The 18,933-nt window shown below is 34.8% G+C and overlaps 1 protein-coding gene across 4 annotated transcripts in view; it reads right to left on the bottom strand.

Annotated features, from left to right (window-relative positions):
* LOC150105709 (histidine--tRNA ligase, cytoplasmic-like) overlaps nucleotides 1-18,933 on the bottom strand; it is a 169,298-nt gene that overhangs the window by 14,837 nt on the left and 135,528 nt on the right. For 2 of the 4 annotated variants that reach the window (XM_090395024.1, XM_090395025.1), the window contains exons 11-12: nucleotides 13,787-13,953; nucleotides 2,280-2,396 (exon numbers count right to left, since the gene is read on the bottom strand). In XM_090395024.1, coding sequence (XP_090251150.1) covers nucleotides 2,280-2,396; nucleotides 13,787-13,953 — 284 coding nt within the window. The remainder of the gene's footprint in view (nucleotides 1-2,279; nucleotides 2,397-13,786; nucleotides 13,954-18,933) is intronic. The other 2 variants (XM_090395026.1, XM_090395027.1) reach the window with 2 other exon arrangements.

Below are 18,933 nucleotides of genomic sequence, written 5' to 3'. Positions count from 1 at the left end.
TGTTAAATCCATAGGTTTTAACTTGGGGGGGGGGGGAAGACTTGTATTGATTATGCTCTGCATTGAAAAAAAAAAAAAAAAAAAAACCTGTTGATCTAATAAGAAATCCTGTGGTTAGGATTCAAGTTTTTCACCCTAACAAGTACAGGCATGGAGACCTTCAAATCCTGTACTACAAGTACTACTGTAAATACTGCAACAGTACTTACAAAAGAATCTGGCAATGAGAAGAGGATCAGTGGCTGCACAGTTCAGGATGGGACACCTGGGTCCAGAACTGCGCAACTGGCTACCAGGGAGGTCACTTGTCCCAGTATGGATATTGACCAGATTGCATGTCGGTCATATGAATCTTCTTTACTAAAGCCTGCAGGAGGTGGAGAAGAGGAAAATGGAATATATTCATGTGGAAAAGTAATTTTCACATTGGATCTTGGAATTTGAATACCTTACTTCAAACTGGAAGATTGGAGATTGTAAAGATGGAGATGCTAAGATTGAAAAATAGATGTTCTGGGAATGACTGAGGTGAGATGGAAAGGAAAAGGAGATTTTAGAACAGAGGATGGAATGAGAATAATTTACTCAGGAGGGGGAGAGCAGCATCAAGCAGGTGTTGGTATAATATTGAATAAACGAGTGGCAGGATGTGTGGAAGGATACTGGCAAATCTCAGACAGAGTTTTGGTGGTAAAGATGAAAGAAAAACCAAGAAATATTCTACTTATTCAGATATATTTACCTACTTGTGATTATGAGGATGAGAAGGCAGAGAGAGTTTATGGCAATATAGAACAGGGTTTGAAATGTAAAGAAACAAAAGATATAATTATAATACTGGATGATATGAATGCAAAAATCGGAAGAGGAAGGGAGGAAGATATTGTTAGGCTATATGGATTGGGAGTGAGAAATGAAAGAGGAGTTCTGCTGTTGGATTTCTGTAGAAAACATGATTTAGCAATTATGAACACTTGGTTTAAGAAACATCCAAGAAGATCTTATAAGGGGAAAGCCCGAGGACATAAATAGTAGAAGAAATCAGATAGATTATGTTTTGATAAACAAAAGATATAGAAACATTATAAAAGATGTGACAACATATCCAGGAGCAGACTGTGATACAGATCATATATTGTTGGCAACTAAGATGAGGATTAATCTAAAAAAGGTAACTGCAGGGAAACGGAACAAATCATGGAACATGGAGCGGCTGAAGATACCAAGTATGGCGAATGAATTCGCAAAGAAAGTAGAAGAAGAAATGAATGAGAGAAATATACAAGAAAGTGATGATGTAAGTGAAAAATGGAAATTCTGAAGGAAAGCATAATTACTGCTACAGAATTACATTTAGCCAAAACAGAAGAGAAAAGAGAGAAAAGAAAGAAGCCATGGATGACAGACAATATTTTGAGGAAAATATCACAAAGAAGAAAGTTAGTTAACAGTAAAACAGAGGAGAAAAAAAAAGCAGTATAAAGACTTGAGTAGGGAGATACAAAGAGAGATAAGAAGGAAAAAGAAAGAGTGGTTAGATGAAATAAGTAAAGATACAACAGCAAAGGCAGAAAGAAATGACATAAAAGGTGTTTATAAAAACATTAATATGATGACAGGAAAGAGAAAGATGCAAAGGACTGGAGCAGTCAAGAATGAATATAAAGAAAGATTAGGAAAAGATTAGCTATACAGAGAGAATATCAAATCAATAAGTTTTAAGAAGAGTTGGGATGGAAAGAACACTGCTCAAGAATATTATGCAAAGAAAGACCAGATTTGCAGGACATCTTCTGAGAGGTTCTTCGGGACACATGACAAGAACTATATTACAAGGGAAAGTTGAGGAGAAGAGAAGACGTGGAAGACCAACTAGAGAGTGGTTCAATGACATCGTGGAATGGACTGGTTTAAGAATGATGGAGGCGACAGACGGAGAGAAATGGAGAAGAGCTGCTCTCTGCTGCAACCCTCTTGCTAGAGGATGCTACCGGATGACGATGACTATCACAGTATCTGTACATCCCTTGATGGTACATATTAGGAACTTGATGATGATCATGAACAAAATTACTCATTTATTAAATGGAATTATAATTTTAATTGCTGATTTTTATTTTTGCTCATTTTATAGTGGGTCCAAAATAAAGTAAACTAACAGCAAAAACCTCGTTTAACAGCAAAAAGTTACTATGAAAAACAAAATTAAATGCATTTATAGTTTTCATGTTAAACATAACTTGATATATAAAAAATAACAAGTTATGAGAGGAAATTACCTTAATATTAGCATCCCATAATTCTTTGCAAATTTTCATCCTTTCCTCTGCCATTCCTTGTTGTGGAGATGTTACATAAACTTCAGTTTCTTTTGTTCTAATTTCCTTGGAATAAGACTATAAAAACATTATTTAATTTATATACACAATATATAATCCAAAATACAAAACTGTTTAGCAGTGTCATGGGCACCTTTATTAATATTAACAATATACAGTATTATCAGTGAAGACAATAATGTCATGGTGTTTTGAGTGAGTGAGAGTGACATGTAGACAAATGAATGCAAAATTGAGGAGAGTGTTATAAGAACTGATGGTGAAGTCCCTTCAGGAATATTTAACTAGATTTTAGATTGCATGAGTGAATGACATTGCAATTTTAATGTTAATAAATACACAGTGTTGCACCTTGAAGGGTAAACATGTATACTTATGTTGTACTGTACTGGCAGAACTGTGTTCTGTGGATGAGATTCAAGATCTACGAGATGATGGCTGAGAGAGACCTGAGATTCAGAGGATATATGCAGGTAATGCAAAGACTGTATATAGCAGCAAGGAGCTGTGCCTGGTCTTTCCAAGCAGAGGACATAAGTGATGCTGACTGAGCAACAGAAACAACCAATATTTCAGAGTTTACTGCCTTAACAGATTATCTCTGGAACTCTCTGCAGAATTTCATGATGATGATCATCGGTGGAAACTTGATTACCAAACTGGTACACTATGATAAGGTATGCTCATTCCTTATCTGTACATCATCATCATCCTTTTAGGGATTTAGACCCAGTGGCCTGTTCCAGTCTCTTTCCACCTTTTCCTTGGTCATTTCTGACTTCTATATCCTCCAACTGGGTGGTATTGAAGTATTTTTTTGGGTAGTCTTGAATTGTCCATTCTTTCGATATGTTCAATCCACTTCTTGCGGTATCATATACTTTGTCCAATACCAAAAAAATTAAAAAAGCAAGTTCAAATCCAAACAACCCCAACATATCTATAAGTGTTTTACCCTTGACATTATTGATCTCTTTAATTTTGCCATCCATACTGGTTAAATAAGGTGCAAGATAGAAGGTTACTTCTGTGGGCCGTCTCCTCTTCTGGCCAATTTTTATATGAAGTATTGTGAAGACTATGCTCTTGATACTGCAATCTTAATCCTTCCATTTGGCTAAGATATATATGATGGTGTATTCTCTATTTGGTCACATGGCTAAGACATATCAGATCTTCCTCCTCCACCTCAACAGCCAGCACTCCAGAATTAATCTCACATCTGTCCAATGGTACACTTTCTTTCTTAGTTTACAGAAAACCCACTCACACAGGTAGATACATACATAAACTTTCCCATCATCCCCCTTCTCAACAATATGGTGTCATCAAAACCCTTGTCAAAAGAGCCTCCAACCTCTGGTCTACTCAGGCTTCCCTTACAGCTGAACTCACTTTTATTGCCAAGCCTTCCTTGTCCAATGTTTACAATGCCAAAAAGATCAACAAATTAGCTGTTCCTCATATCCCTCTAAACATCCAGATGACAGCAATGCTATCAATCTGGGGCACCTCAGAAAAAAAAATAGCCAGATCTTTAAAGAAATATAATCTCTGCACTGCTTTCAAACCTTATTTGAAGCTGGCTTCCCTTCTCCACTCTCTTAAGGATCTACTTCCTCCCACCTCTGTTCCAGGAGTTTACAAGATTCCTTGTTCTTGCAACTTATATTATGGTCAGATTGGGAGATCTGCTAACATCTGCCTAGATGAACACAAAAAATACATCTGTCACCATAACTATGGTCAGTCAGATCTAGCTTACCATGACTTGAATACCTTGTACAGGAGCAGATGGAATAAAACTATTATGCTTCATCATAGCAAATACAAATCTGAAAAGCAGCAGATTTAACAAAAATAGCCTAAATCTCACTCAAAAAAGGTTTCTTTCTGGCCTCTTGAAATCACAAAAAATGTAAAACTTCAGTTCTTATCCCCCCCCAGATATACAGTTCATCAAAAATACACAAACCCATTCCCTCCCCCCAAAATCAATGGTAGATGCTACTGATTTCACTGGTCATATGAAATTATTCTTAAATATTATCATATTATTATATTATCCTTAAATAACACCTTATCACTTATAAAATGTCTTTCCTCCTGATATCACAGATCTCTTTTCCTTTGTTATCTATTCTGGATATTTCTCTTGGAAGAACACAATTTATAAACAGACCAGACAGAGGGTACCTCTATAGATCCCTTCACCAACTGTTTTATGGAATATGCTGAAAAACAAGCTCCTTGCTCAACCCCTCTCAAACCTTCTATCCGGTTAAGATATGTGAATGGTATGTTCTCTATTTGGCCTCATGGCCTGGCCACATTAGATTCTTTCATCTCTTAACTCAATAGTTTTCACCAAAGAATCCAATTTACTATGGAAAAAGAAATTAATAAATAGTCTGGCCATCAAGACACATTGGTAACCTGTCCTTTTCAGTATACAGGAAACTCACATAGGCATATACATTTGCAAAATCCCCCCCCCCCATCTCAACAATATGGTATAATTAAAACATTGACCAACAGAGCATATAATTTTGTTCAAATGAGGCTTCTCTCGCAGTAGGCTTGATCATATACACCACACTTTCTTATCTAATGACTACAGTTTCCACAGTATCAAGAAAAATAATGAATTCTTCCCCCAATCCTTCACCTTCTCTTCAGAAAGATTTTAGTAATACTATCATCATATCGGCACTTGCAATGTGCCCGTTATTGATATTATTATTGTCAAAATGAAATGTAAACCATTTGAAATTGATATACTTACTAAATTCTGATAGTTGTGTTACTTTCACTTAAACTTTTTACTAAAACTTTCAAAAAAATTTTATTGTAATTTAAAATTGTTAATTGTTGGGGTATTTGTGGTGATTTGATTAGACATTCTGTTTGCATAATGGAGACAATGTTCAGCCATTATACATAACTTCTCACTTGTCATTTACATGGAGTGTACATGATTTCCGAGGAGATTGATGGGTGATTGACAGCTGAGAGAGAGAGAGTGTGTGTGTGTGTGTGTGTTCAGTATCAGAGTAACGAGGAAAACAAGCAAAGAGCTAATGAAAATTTGAGAATGGCAACCAGAGAATTTTGTTCTTAGGAAGTTTTTAAGTTTTAAGTGACAGTTGGAGAATGTTAATAGAAGATTCCGAAAAGGAATCGTAGAACTGCGAATCTTTAAACTGGAGGAGTTGAGACCGTCAACAAGTATTTAGTAAATAAAATAAGATATTGCAGTCCACGTTCTAATTGAATGTTCGAGGAAATGCTGAATGGAAGGTTTCATCTTCTGTCTTAAGGACACCAGATTACTTATGGGAAAAAGGAATTGGTGAAATTTGAAACTGTAAAGTGGCTTAACATGAAGAGCTCAATGTAGATATATTGTTTATGAAGTAGTTGAAGAAACTTCTTTTTCTGGTACAAACATTAGTAAACTGTGCATCAAATAGAACTGCAAGAGTTTATTTATACTTCAGTGAGACTCTGAGGAGGAATAATATTGTATGCTACATAAGGGAGATAAAAAGGGATCCCATGAAAAAGAAGAAAATTTTTATATTTTTAGAAAGGGCCTAACAAAGAAACTTACTCTGATGAACATTTTTGTTGTGAAAACAACGTGTTTAGTCTGGTAGGCATGATTAAGTATATGTCAAACAATCAAATAATAGAATGAGTTAGAGAATGAATGATTTTAATATTTTTGGATAAGAAAATCTCTCAAGTGTCGATTTATTTTAGAAAGCCTTGGATCCAGTTATTTTTGTAGTTATATAATTTTATTTAAAGTGTATATATTGTCTTAGTTTCATTAAATGTATATATATTTTTTATTTGGTCTTGAGTTAGTGATTTTCCAGATTCTAAAAGAAATAGTTATGTCACTGCACCAATCGGAATTGAACCCTTTCGTAATTAATAAACACTCGCCATATAAAAATCGTGAGTAAAAATATCATCATCATCATACGTATCAAGGATTTAGGCCTAGTATGGCCTGTTCTGGCCTTAGAAGTCATCGTTGAATCATTTAAGAGGACGTCCTGGTTTTCTTTTTCCTAATGGCTTGTACTTTAAGGCTTGTTTTGGTAGTCTTTCTGTTTTCATTCTTTGAACGTGTTCCATCCATCTATGTTTATATTTTTTAATTTTTTCAATTACTGGTTCTTGGTTTAATTCTTTCATAATATCTTCGTTTCTTTTGTGATCAAATAGGGTATACTTTGCAGTTTTTCTCATAAACTTCATTTCTGCTGTTGTTAATCTTTGTTTGTCTTTTTGTTTTATTGTCCAGATTTCGCTTCCATACATTAAGACCGGTAGGGCTAATGTATTGTATACTTTTAGCCTGGTTTGTTTTTGAACTAGGTTTGGTTTAAATATAGAGTTAATTACTCCTGTTATTTTTAAATATTTTGCAATTTTTATGTTTATATCTTTTTCATTTTCATAAGTGATCATACATCCTAGGTAGTTAAATGAATTCACCTGTTCTAAGATCTTGTTATCTAATACTATTTTAGTTCTTGCTGGACTTGTCCTTTAAAGGCCATAGTTTTTGATTTTTCCGTTGATATTATCATACCATAATCTTTGGATATCTCATTTAGATTTAAAATAGCTTTCTGTAAGTTATCCTCAGAATTTGTAATTATTATTTGGTCGTCTGCGAAGAGGAGAGTGTTTAAGTTAACTGTATAGGTGAAAGTTTAATTCCTTGATGTTAATTTTTACTCCATTTTATTATTATTTCATTTAAGTAGACATTAAAAAGAGTTGCTGAGAGGGGACATCCCTGTTGGACCCCTTGGTTTATCTCTCTTGTATATGTAAAAGTATATGTAAGTAAAAATATACAAATGAATAAAATAAAAAACAATCTCTTTATAGTAACTTGTCCTTTTCAGTATACAGCAAACTCAACTCACACAAGGCATATACATTTACAACTTTCCCATCACCCCCCCCCCACACACACACACACCAACAATATGGTATAATTAAAACACTAACCAACAGAGCATATAACCTTTGCTCCAATGAGGCCTCTCTTGCAGCAGGCTTGATCATATACACCGCACTTTCTTATCTAATGGCTACAGTTTACAACAGTATCACAAAAAAAAAAATCTTCTCCCCTCTCCGATCCTTGACCTTCTCTTCAGAAAGATTTTAGTAATTCTATTATCATCATCCCCTTTGTCCAAGGTATTTCAGAAAAAAAACAGAATCTTAAAGAAATACAACTTCTTCACAGATTTCAAGCCTCACTTGAAACTAGCTACCTTTATCCACTCAACTAAGAACCAAATCCTTGCTTTCTCAGTTCCTGGTGTATTGGCCTATTATGGATATACAGGAAGATCAGCCACCATTCACATGGAAGAACATAAAAAATACATCTGCAGTCATGGCCTCCTTGCAGACCATGCTTTGAATATGGCTCACAGAATCAATTGAAAAGAGACCACCATGCTCCATTGCAGTAAATTTAAAAGAGAAAGACTGTTTTTAGAATCTGTAGCTGCTCTCAGAAATCAGGCTAATTTGAATGAATATGGTTGCATACACTGTTGGTGCCAGGTTATTTTGTGCCCTAGGCAAAGTTTACAAGGGTGCCCCTTATTTCATAAACTAAAATGTTTCTAATTGACATTAAACAAAATAAAATTGTCTTTCAGGTTAAATTAATAGGTAAATTAATAGGGCTTTTTTTATTTCCTTTTTTAATTAATTTGAAAATTCTCTGTTATAATTCATTTACAAAAAAAGTTATAAAATACCGAAATTTAATATTTTAAAATGTTAACATTTTAAAATATCTTAACTGAATTTTAAATAGCGGTAAGTCCAAATCATTTAGGTAAGGAACAAAATAGAACCAGGAGTTAAATAGTAAAATAGTGTGATATGTGAAGGATAAGGAAAAAGAATCGATACCTAAATCATATATCACTATTTAATTTTGATATTTTAGTAAAGTATGAATAAAGCATAGCTTGAAGTTTTGCACCCCTTCATGGCTTGCGCCCTAGGCGGTTGCCTAGTTTGCCTAAATGGTAGCACCGGCCCTAGTTGCATAAAACTAACCCAAAATATGGGAACACTAATACTTTGAGATCCTAGTTCCTAAGCCACCAACAGGTGCTCACAGAGGGCATCCCCTAGTTAGGACTGTAGTCTTTCATCCACATGTTTCACTTACTTTGGTGTTCCTTTGCATGTTATGAGTCTCATACTGTACTCCCTGATGATGTTTTGGTGACAGATGAAATATTGGAAGAATTAAATATTATTTTTAATCCTTTTTCAGTGCTGTTTCATTCCATTAAGCTTTAACATGAGGCACAGCACGATTTTATATATATATAATATATATATACACAAAAAAAGTAAAAAACTGTTACAAATTATAATCAACCGATTCCAATCATATTAGACAAAGAACAGAGCACGCACAATACACATATAGAGCGTGCATGATCTCACTTGTTGTTATTTAGGAACGTCCTATAGTTAGCACCGTAATTCAGTTCTGGTGAGTTAAGAGATCTAATAAGAGTCTTCCAGATCACTGGCAACATTAGTCCTTGGTTCCTGTTAAGGTTTTGTATACAGTGGGCAACTGCTGTGGCTTCTTTAAAAATTCGGGAGCAGAAGTCCTCCTCTATGTAAGGAATTGTGCTTCTATCCCACTCTATGATATGGTTCATTCTTGAGAAATGAAAAGCTAACCCCGATTTTTCTTCTCTGTTATTATTGATGTCACCAATGTGTTCTTTTTGCCTAATTTCAAGGCATCTTGAAGTCTGGCCGATTTAATTCAAGTCGCACCAGCAGGGTATGTTGTGAACTCCAGCATATTTGAAGAAAGGATGGCTATCTTTTGGAGATCTTAAGAATTGCCTAATCGTTTCTGTAGGTTTAAAGGCCACTCTTATGTTATGTGGTCTAAGGAGTCTTGCAATCTTATTCGAAACTGTCCCTAAGTATGGAATGACGATGGTAGAAATATAACGTATGTCATCTATGACATACAGAAATGATTAGGCAATTCTTAAGATCTCCAAAAGATAGCCATCCTTTCTTCAAATATGCTGGAGTTTACAACATACCCTGCTCGTGCGACTTGAATTAAATCGGCCAGACTTCAAGAAGCCTTGAAATTAGGTTGGGGGGGGGTCAGAGAAAAGTATCTTGTGGACGAGTCTTCGAGGAAATCCATTCATGGTAAGGTTGCTAGATATCAGGGATAGTTCTTCCTGGAGTTCTTGCTGATCTGTTGTAAGGAGAGAGGCACGGTTCTTCAGCATGTGTACAATACTAAGTTTCTTAGAAATGTGGTGGGAGGAAGTGAAATGTAAATAACGTCCTGTATTGGTAGGTTTGAGGTAAACTGAGAGGTTGATACCACCATTCATTAGCTTCTTAATTAAAGTGTCCAGAAATGGTAATTGGTTATCTTTTTCAAGTTCCAGAGTGAATTTGATTGTGTGGTGTAAAGCGTTGATCTTGTTTAGAAAGTCTAACAGGTCCTTTTTTGTGTGGTTCCAAACAATAAAGATATCGTCCACGTATCTCCACCATACTGTGGTTTACGGTCTACTCGAGATAAGATTTTACTTTCAAAATCCTCCATAAATAGATCAGCACAATATTCACTAACATCCCTGTGGAGGAAGTCATCAACATTTTAGGAAGTTTGCTCCCACAAGATATTACTTCTCTGTTCCATCATTGTTTAAAATCAAACTTTTTCATATGGAATAAAACCATATATCAGCAATTGACTGGCCTTGCAATGGGTAGCTCCCTCTCTCCATCTTGTGCTGATCTCTTTATGGAGGATTTTGAAAGTAAAATCTTATCGCAAGTAGACCCTAAACACATAGTACAGTGGAGATACATGGACGATATCTTTATTGTTTGGAACCACACAAAAAAGGACCTGTTAGACTTTCTAAACAAGATCAACTCTTTACACCACACAATCAAATTCACTCTAGAACTTGAAAAAGATAACCAATTACCATTTCTGAACACTTTAATTAAGAAGCTAACGAATGGTGGTATCAACCTCTCAGTTTACTGCAAATCTACCAATACAGGACGTTATTTACATTTCACTTCCTCCCGCCACATTTCTCAGAAAATTAGCATTGTACACATGCTGAAGAACCGTGCCTCTCTCCTTACAACAGATCAGCAAGACCTCAAGGAACACTATCCCTGATATCTAGCAACCTTACCATGAATGGATTTCCTCGAAGACTTGTCCACAAGATACTTTTCTCTGACCCCCACAAAGACAACAAGATGAAATACGTTATATTTCTACCATCGTCATTCCATACTTAGGGACAGTTTCGAATAAGATTGCAAGACTCCTTAGACCACATAAAATAAGAATGGCCTTTAAACCTACAGAAACAATTAGGCAATTCTTAAGATCTCCAAAAGATAGCCATCCTTTCTTCAAATATGCTGGAGTTCACAACATACCCTGCTCGTGAGACCTGAATTAAATCGTCCAGACTTCAAGAAGCCTTGAAATTAGGCAAAAAGAACACATTGGTGACGTCAATAATAACAGAGAAGAAAAATCGGGGTTAGCTTTTCATTTCTCAAGAATGAACCATATCATAGAGTGGGATAGAAGCACAATTCCTTACATAGAGGAGGACTTTCGCTCCCGAATTTTTAAAGAAGCCACAGCAGTTGCCTGCTGTATACAAAACCTTAACAGGAGCCAAGGACAAATCTTGCCAGTGATCTGGAAGACCCTTATTAGATCTCTTAACTCACCAGAACTGAATTACAGTGCCAACTATAGAATGTTCCTAAATAACAACAAGTGAGATCTTGCACACTCTATGCATGTATTGTGCGTGCTCTGTTCTTTGTCTAATATAATTGGAATCGGCTGATTATAATTTGTAACAGTTTTTTTACTTTTTAGTGCCTTACATCAGTTATGTACCCTGAAGATGCCAACAGCCTTAGTTGGTGAAACTAGTTGGTATAACATAGTCGTTTAATATATACACAAAGTCCAAAGCATCAGGAATAAGAGTAAGGAGTTTCTGGTGGTAGACTTTGTTAGAGAAGAGGGCAAAGGAAGGAATTACTGCTACTGATAGCATAAGATTTATAACCAACAAGATCAGTTCAGCAGAAAGACAGGGGCTGTCGGAAGGAGTGAATTTTTTTTTATGTCACTCCCACTCACAAAGAGTTTTTCTATTTTTTTTTATTCATTTTATAAGCTCTTTTTTTTGTCTTCTTATTGATTTTTTACATAGTCTGAAAACCCCTGCTCTAGAGACCAAGTGTAGACCTTTTTTCAAGCCACTTCAGGCTTACAATAAGCAGGGCAATGAAATTTATATCCCACCTAAAGACACACACACACACACACACACAAACACACTACCCATAGCAGGATTCGAACCTGCAGCATATTGGGTACAGAACAGATACACTAATCTCTTGGCTAACCAGTCTACATTTGAAGCTAACAGAACAAAATACACAGCTGCTACCATAGGCTATTAGATATATGGAAAAATGTAGATACAATGCATCAGCAAATCAGCTCAATGAGTGCAGAGCAGAGAATTATTCAGCTGATTCGCTGATGCAGAATATCTACATCTACTCTTAGTAGTTGCATATATCTTCCACACATACATGGCAAGAAGATACATGCAACTAAGAGATGTAGGGAACCCAGAGGTTGAGAGTAAAAATCTGGTGATAGAAGATGTGAACATAACCAAGGTTGCCTTTGACTCCAAGTGATAAAAGTGATTATGATCTTAACCTGGGAGGCCTAAACATGTGAAATGAATTTTCAGTTAAGAAGGGAAACTAACAGAGCCAGTGATCATGACAAGCTTAGGAGGTAGCATGGAGGAGTGCCATATAAGAAAATGCACAGGAAATGGAAAAGACATAAAATGAATGAAAAAACACAGTTTATTATATAAATCCAAGTTTATTAATACTTTCCAGCTAATATTTCTTTAGTGTAAGACTAGTATCACAGAGAAGACACTTAATAAACATTAGAACTGTCATAATGATGATGGATTTCTTTCTAGATGGATGACAGGAGCCAATATGGACACATTTCCCCAAAGAAGCAGGCTTTGAATAGAATAAGATCTATCAGGATGATGTATGACACAGTCCAGGCATTAAAACATCAGATACAACAAGCAGAAACCTCATCTGATGATGTTTTGATGAAATGGCCAGCACCCATCATGTTTGTTGCTAGCTTGCTATATAAATAATAGTTTTTTTTTTTTTATTATTATTCTCATTTTCTGTTTTTTTCCAAAATCTGCATAATTCATTTTTCAGTATTAACTTTTTTTTATCTTCAGTTTTAATTCTTATTTATCTTCATGTATTTTCTACATTCAGTTGTTGCTATCTTTTATCTACCACTTAAAATCGCATACCATCTTAGCTCCAATCAAGTCCTTTGCCAAGTTTTCATCATTTTTATTTCACGACATATAGGTATGTTAATTAATATCATTCATTTTAAACCCTGTTACTTTTAACTTAAAGCCTAGTTGTTACAAAGGATTTGCTTCATTGCCAAAAATAGATTAGCTTTTTCTTTTCTACTGTAAGCATTAAGAAGCATCATGATTTTTCAGTAATTAAAAGTATTAATCAATGATTATTTTGCATATGAGTTTCACCAGCTCTTTCATAATTATATTCAATTACCATATTACCAATCACATGATGATTAATTATACTCATAAAGGCTTACAGAAAATACCTTTCAGTCTGTAGTATGTATTTTATGCAATACTAAATGACTTTATATTCATATGCACCACATGATCTCATTCTCCTTTACTACTTGTTTAAGTTAAACCAATTCTGTTAAGGTTACATCTATTCTGTAACATTACTTGTTACAAAATAAATAAAAGACTAGATCAACTGTGGTGGGGAAAACAGAGAGCAAGTAACCCTTGAGTTTCATGAATTTAGTTTGGTATGAATATAGTTGACAGGGAGAAAATGAATAGATTTTTCCGAAACAGGTGACAAACTGGCCTGATGCTCAAGTGGTTCATGTACCAGTTCCAACCAATGGGCTATGGATTCAAATCCCATGCATGGATGTTTATGACAGCCTTTAGGTGAGAGATGAAGCATGAAGTAGTTCGAAAAAGTTCCATGTTTGGTCTTAAGATCAGAATTTTCAAATTATGCAAAAATAAATAAATAATAAAAAATAATTAAATAAAAAAACTTCCTTAGCCCGTGGTTCTAATATACTACATGTTTACAACATTTTGTGGGTTGAAGTTAGTAATAATATAACAAAAATAATGCTTAATTCATTAAAGAAATCATATGTGGAAGCAAGAATAAGAAAACAAGAAAAATACCTTTGCTTTCAATTCCATTATGGCAAAAATCCGTTCAATTCCAATACTTAAACCAACACAAGGGACCTGTTTTCCTTTGGGATTAAACATGCAGACTAAATTGTCATATCGCCCACCAGCTGCAACAGTTCCTACATTAAAGATTTCTTTGTCTGAAGTACTTCGATCTGCAAAATGTTTTTTAATAAAAAAAACATGACATCTTGATTGATTAAAAAATGTGTGCGTGTGTGAAAGAGAGAGAGTGTAAGTATATAGTATATAAAATATAAAATGAATTCAAGAGAATAACAGATATATAATACAGTTTGTAATTTTTTTTTTAAATTATTATTATAATCCCAATCTAAACAGACTGGAGAACATGCATTCCAAAGATATTCCATCAAGATAGCCAAGGTACTCGTATCTTGGTGGATATTCTCTGCTTTGCAGCCAACATGTTATGGGTTTAAATCCCACTATGACTATGACATGGATATTTGTGAGGATCTTTAGGTGGTAGATGATTTTCCTTAACTGAAATGCTATTTAGTTTCTGGAAAAAAGGTTCTCAGATTACCTAAGTCACAGCTATTTCATGGTACTAAATTTACTTATAGGTTTCCAATCTTTCATGGTTGGGAATGCTAGAAGAAAACAGATCATAAGCCAATATAGCTCTTCAACATTTGATAGGATCTGATTAAGAAAAGCATTTTCTTATTTAAAAAAAAAAAATTATTGGCAAATAAACAAAAAAAGACACACACTGAACTAATACATAAATGTGAGTATAATAACAGGTGAAATTCTTACTATTATTATAACATTAGTAATATCATAAAAATATGGAAAATGATGATTAATGACAAGGTCTTAGAACCAGCACTACAGGCTGATACATTAAGATAATGGGCTTTCTCAGATATCCCAAAAGTAGAACCTAATAGAGAGGTTATGAGCAGGCACCTGAAAATAATAAATACTCTTGTTGTGTAATATAAGATTTTAAGAAATTAAAATAGGAATAAGAACAATGAACAGTTGTATTCATTGTTGTCTATTACTCATGAGCACTTGTGCAACAGACTACAACACTATTACTAATTTGACATACACTTGCCATGTGACAAGAGAAGAACCTGAACCATGCATTTTCTAACCACATCCTTACTCAGTTTCCAGCAATGACCATTACCATGAATTTTTACCCTGCCATGAGCTGTAAAATGTGATTTATGTCTATAGTGTAAGATTCCCTTAACAACCATTACCAACCTTACCATCCTTACTCAGTTTCTATGGAGATGAAATTTAAACTTGAATTCCTTCCCCACCACTATACATGCCTGTTTGCTATATCAGTTAAAACTGCATAATCACTCTCTCTAATTAGAAGCAAAAGAGCTACCTCATTTACACACACTCTCTCTCTCTAAGATACTAATACTATATCCAATATGCTCCATGAATCCTTAGCATTAATGTGCTGCTTAAGATAGCTAACCATCAGTAACTTTATAAATTGTTTCCCCTCATCTTCCATGTATTCTCCTCACTCTTTTCAATCTATATTCCCATAGTTAAAATTACCCATAACAATAGTTTTCCTTTTTCTTTCCATAAGGCTTATCTCTATGCTTTTCACAGTTCTCTTCAGATGAACCCTGCCTATAGCAGAATGCAACTATACATTTTCTGTTCTGTTAACCTCTAGCTCACACCAAACAGCCTCCACCTACTGCCTGTATTATTCATACTACAACCACCATTATTGGATCTCTACTCAAGTTGGATTTAATCCCTCTGTAATCATTAGCTATCCTGTCTATCATTCCTGAAAACACTGTACCCATCAAATAGCATGTACAGACATCTTCTGTTGGTCAGGTTTCACTAATGCTGATAATTTTTAATCCCAAATCATTTACCAATGCTAAAAATTCATTGCCTTCATTCCTACTGCTTCTGGCATCACTAAACACATATGAAACCCAACCACAAGGTTGATGAGTGTTCAAGTAATGCTTACTTGAAGCTTAAACTTAATGATCTTGCTGAGTGACTGAAATAAGCAGCCTAAGTTGATTCACCAACCAAATTCCTGCCCCACTGTCATAATTATTTATTTATTATTTTTGATAAAATGAGTTCTATCATTCTTGGAGTCAACCCTTCCATACTACTGCTTTCTCTGTTATAATAATCTTTAGTCTTTCACTTTAAGTATGGGTCCAAGCTCTCATTTAGCCTCCTGTCACACCTAGTTTACCTGTATTCACTCTTTCACTAAACGACAATCTTACCAAAGCAATTAATAGCAAATTCAATCAAGTATGATCCTTCCTGAAAGTACAAATCCTTTCCACCATCAAAAACACTCCATACATCAATAGACTGCACACTATTTGAATCATATTGAATTTCAGCCTACTCATGTTAAACCCTGGCAATCTAGATTAATAAATCTGAGATTTTACATTCCAATTATCTAGTAGTGTTAATAGATAATTGGAGGCTTTATTGGATAAGGATGGAATGTTTAATATTATTATTAGAATATTTAATGGAATAAACACAGACAGAGAAATAATTAAATGCAATTTAATGGACCCTATATTTCCAGAACTCTAAAGAAATATAAGCTCTGCACTGCTGTCAAATCTCGTCTGAGGTTAGCTGCCTTTATCTGCTCTCCTAAGGATCTATTCCCAACACCTCTCTGGTCATGGTGTTTACAAGGTTCCTTATTCTTGCAACTCAGCATGTTATAGTCAAACTGGAAGTCTGCCAACGTCTGCTTAGAAGAACACAAGATATAGATCCATCACAATAACTATGGTTAGTCAGGTCTAGCTGACCATGCCTTGGTAACATTGCAGAATCAAATGGAAAAAAAAATTACTACTATGGTTCACTACAACTAACTTGAAAGACTCTTTTTTTTAGAATAAGCAGAAGATTTAAAAAACCAACCTGATCTTAATAAATATGGTTGTGTTAAACTTCCCAAGATTTGGAAAACTTTAATTCTTAGGCATCCTACCCAACAACTAAGCCCAGCCAAAAGCACCCATAGAGGATGCCCCTCATAGGACTTTTATATCTTTTTTCCACTTTTTGTTTTGCATGTGTGCCTTTACAATTTTAAGATTGTATTCCTAATGATGTCTCTGTGATTGAGACAAAATATAGGCTCCATTAAAGTTGTGTTTAATTATTTCTCTCTGCTGTATTCATTCCATTAAACCTAATAATGAATTTAAATCAGCACATAAGCCTAAATAGTTGTCTGTTTAATATTCATATAAAACAAGTGATTTTGTTTTATTGAATGTTTCATTAGATTAATTAATGTTTTTCCAGTATATTATTGTGTTTTTTTAGCATATTTATTGTATTGCTATATTGACTAATATATTTGGATATATATACTGCTAGTTGTTCATAATCGATGCCAAAAATGCATCAGAACAATACAGCAGTGCCAAAAAGCATTGGCTAATTGACTAGGTCATGGACCAAGACCCTTTGTCCCCTGTTGAATGAAAACATCACAACACTGATAATGCCAATGAAGATAGCAAATAATTTGACATAAAATTTCTAAATTAAAACAAATTATTAGATAATCAACACAGAAATTAAAAAAGTTGACAAATGTCAAGAAAAACTCAGAGAGGATAAGAAAAATAAGCAAAAGCACAGAAGATAGTAATATATTAGTGAGTAATAATAACATAAAGATGAGCATAAGAAAAAGGATGTAACATGGTATGGCAATATGCTCATTAAATTTCTTTCATATCATAATGGAATCACCACTTCAAGCTTTCAGAGAGTGAAAATTAAGCATGTGTAAATGCAACTGAAACACAGAAGAAGAAAACAGATGGCAGTGCTCACAGGAACAAATAACTGAAATAGTGATAAATGCAATGTGAGATAGGATATGAAAAGATCACTGGAAGAAATGAGAATGAAGAGGTCTTGATAGCAAATGATTTAATCCACAGGCTGTGTAGGAGAAATGGATGCTAGTTTTGGATGTGTGGAGAGAGAGAGAGAGAGAGAGAGAGAGAGAGAGGGGAGATGGTAGAAAGGCCTTAGATAAGAGGGATAGTCTGCACCTGAAGGGATTTGGCATCAGGAGCCTAGAGAAATTATTTATTGGAGTGAGAGGGATTCAGAGAGTGTGTGTGTGTGTAAGTGCAACTAAGTATGCATAATGTTATATTGATATGAATGTCAACAAGCATGGTATGAACCTTGTGACGGGGGGGGGGGTATATCATATGCACTAGGCTTAAACATTTCTATGTGTGGACAGGAAAGAAAAAGCTGCTCAAATGGGTGAAGCTGACTGCAGATGTAAGTATATGAAAAAGCCAGTAGGTAACTTTTTTGTGTGTGTATATGCATAAATATTAGGAGTATCAGTGTGACAAGGCAACAAACAGGTTAAGTTTGTTGCCTTAATTAATATGTTGTGGCCTAAGATTATTGATATCAGTGAAATATGGCTCTCATAGTCAGATGAGCAGTATTGAGTGTAAAGAATATAGTATTTTAAAAAGGGACAGAAGAGATAAGAGAGGAGGGGGGTATTACCAATGATATCAGACAGTTTGAGTACAGTTAGGGTAGAAACTTTTGAAAGCAACAATAGTAATAAATTTTAATGCAGCAGTGAGTTTGGGGCTATCTGGTGTGAAGTGGAGGCTACCAGGATGAAATATGCAATGGGTGTTAGAGGGCGGTTCAGTTACTGAGAACAATGAAATAGATAGCCAAATTACCTTGATGGGACCAAATGAGTAATGAGTGACTTAAATTATGCAAATATTGACTGCGTAGCATAGAAAACTCATGATAAGAATGAATGAGAATTTATTGAACTGTTGAAAGAATTCTCAAGCAGCATGAAAGAAGGAAATCGAGAATAAAGAGTTTTAACATCCATGGGGGGGGGGCTCAATTCAGAATGTGACTATTCTGCCACCAGTTGGTGATGGTGATCATGCCATAACCTGGGAGGTAGCTAGACAGTTGTTCTAATTAAGAAAGGATACATGCTGAATCACAAAACAAGAAATTAACAAACTCAACAGAATACCATGTTCAGTCTTATGGCTAGTGAATTGGAAGTTTATCAGCAGTGCATG

The sequence above is a fragment of the Typopeltis vanoorti genome, chromosome 6 (assembly GCF_054136105.1).
Source record: "Typopeltis vanoorti isolate ZY-2024b chromosome 6, IOZ_Tvanoo_1.0, whole genome shotgun sequence".
Lineage (NCBI taxonomy): Eukaryota > Metazoa > Arthropoda > Arachnida > Uropygi > Thelyphonidae > Typopeltis > Typopeltis vanoorti.
This window is presented reverse-complemented; position numbering and strand designations above follow the sequence as displayed.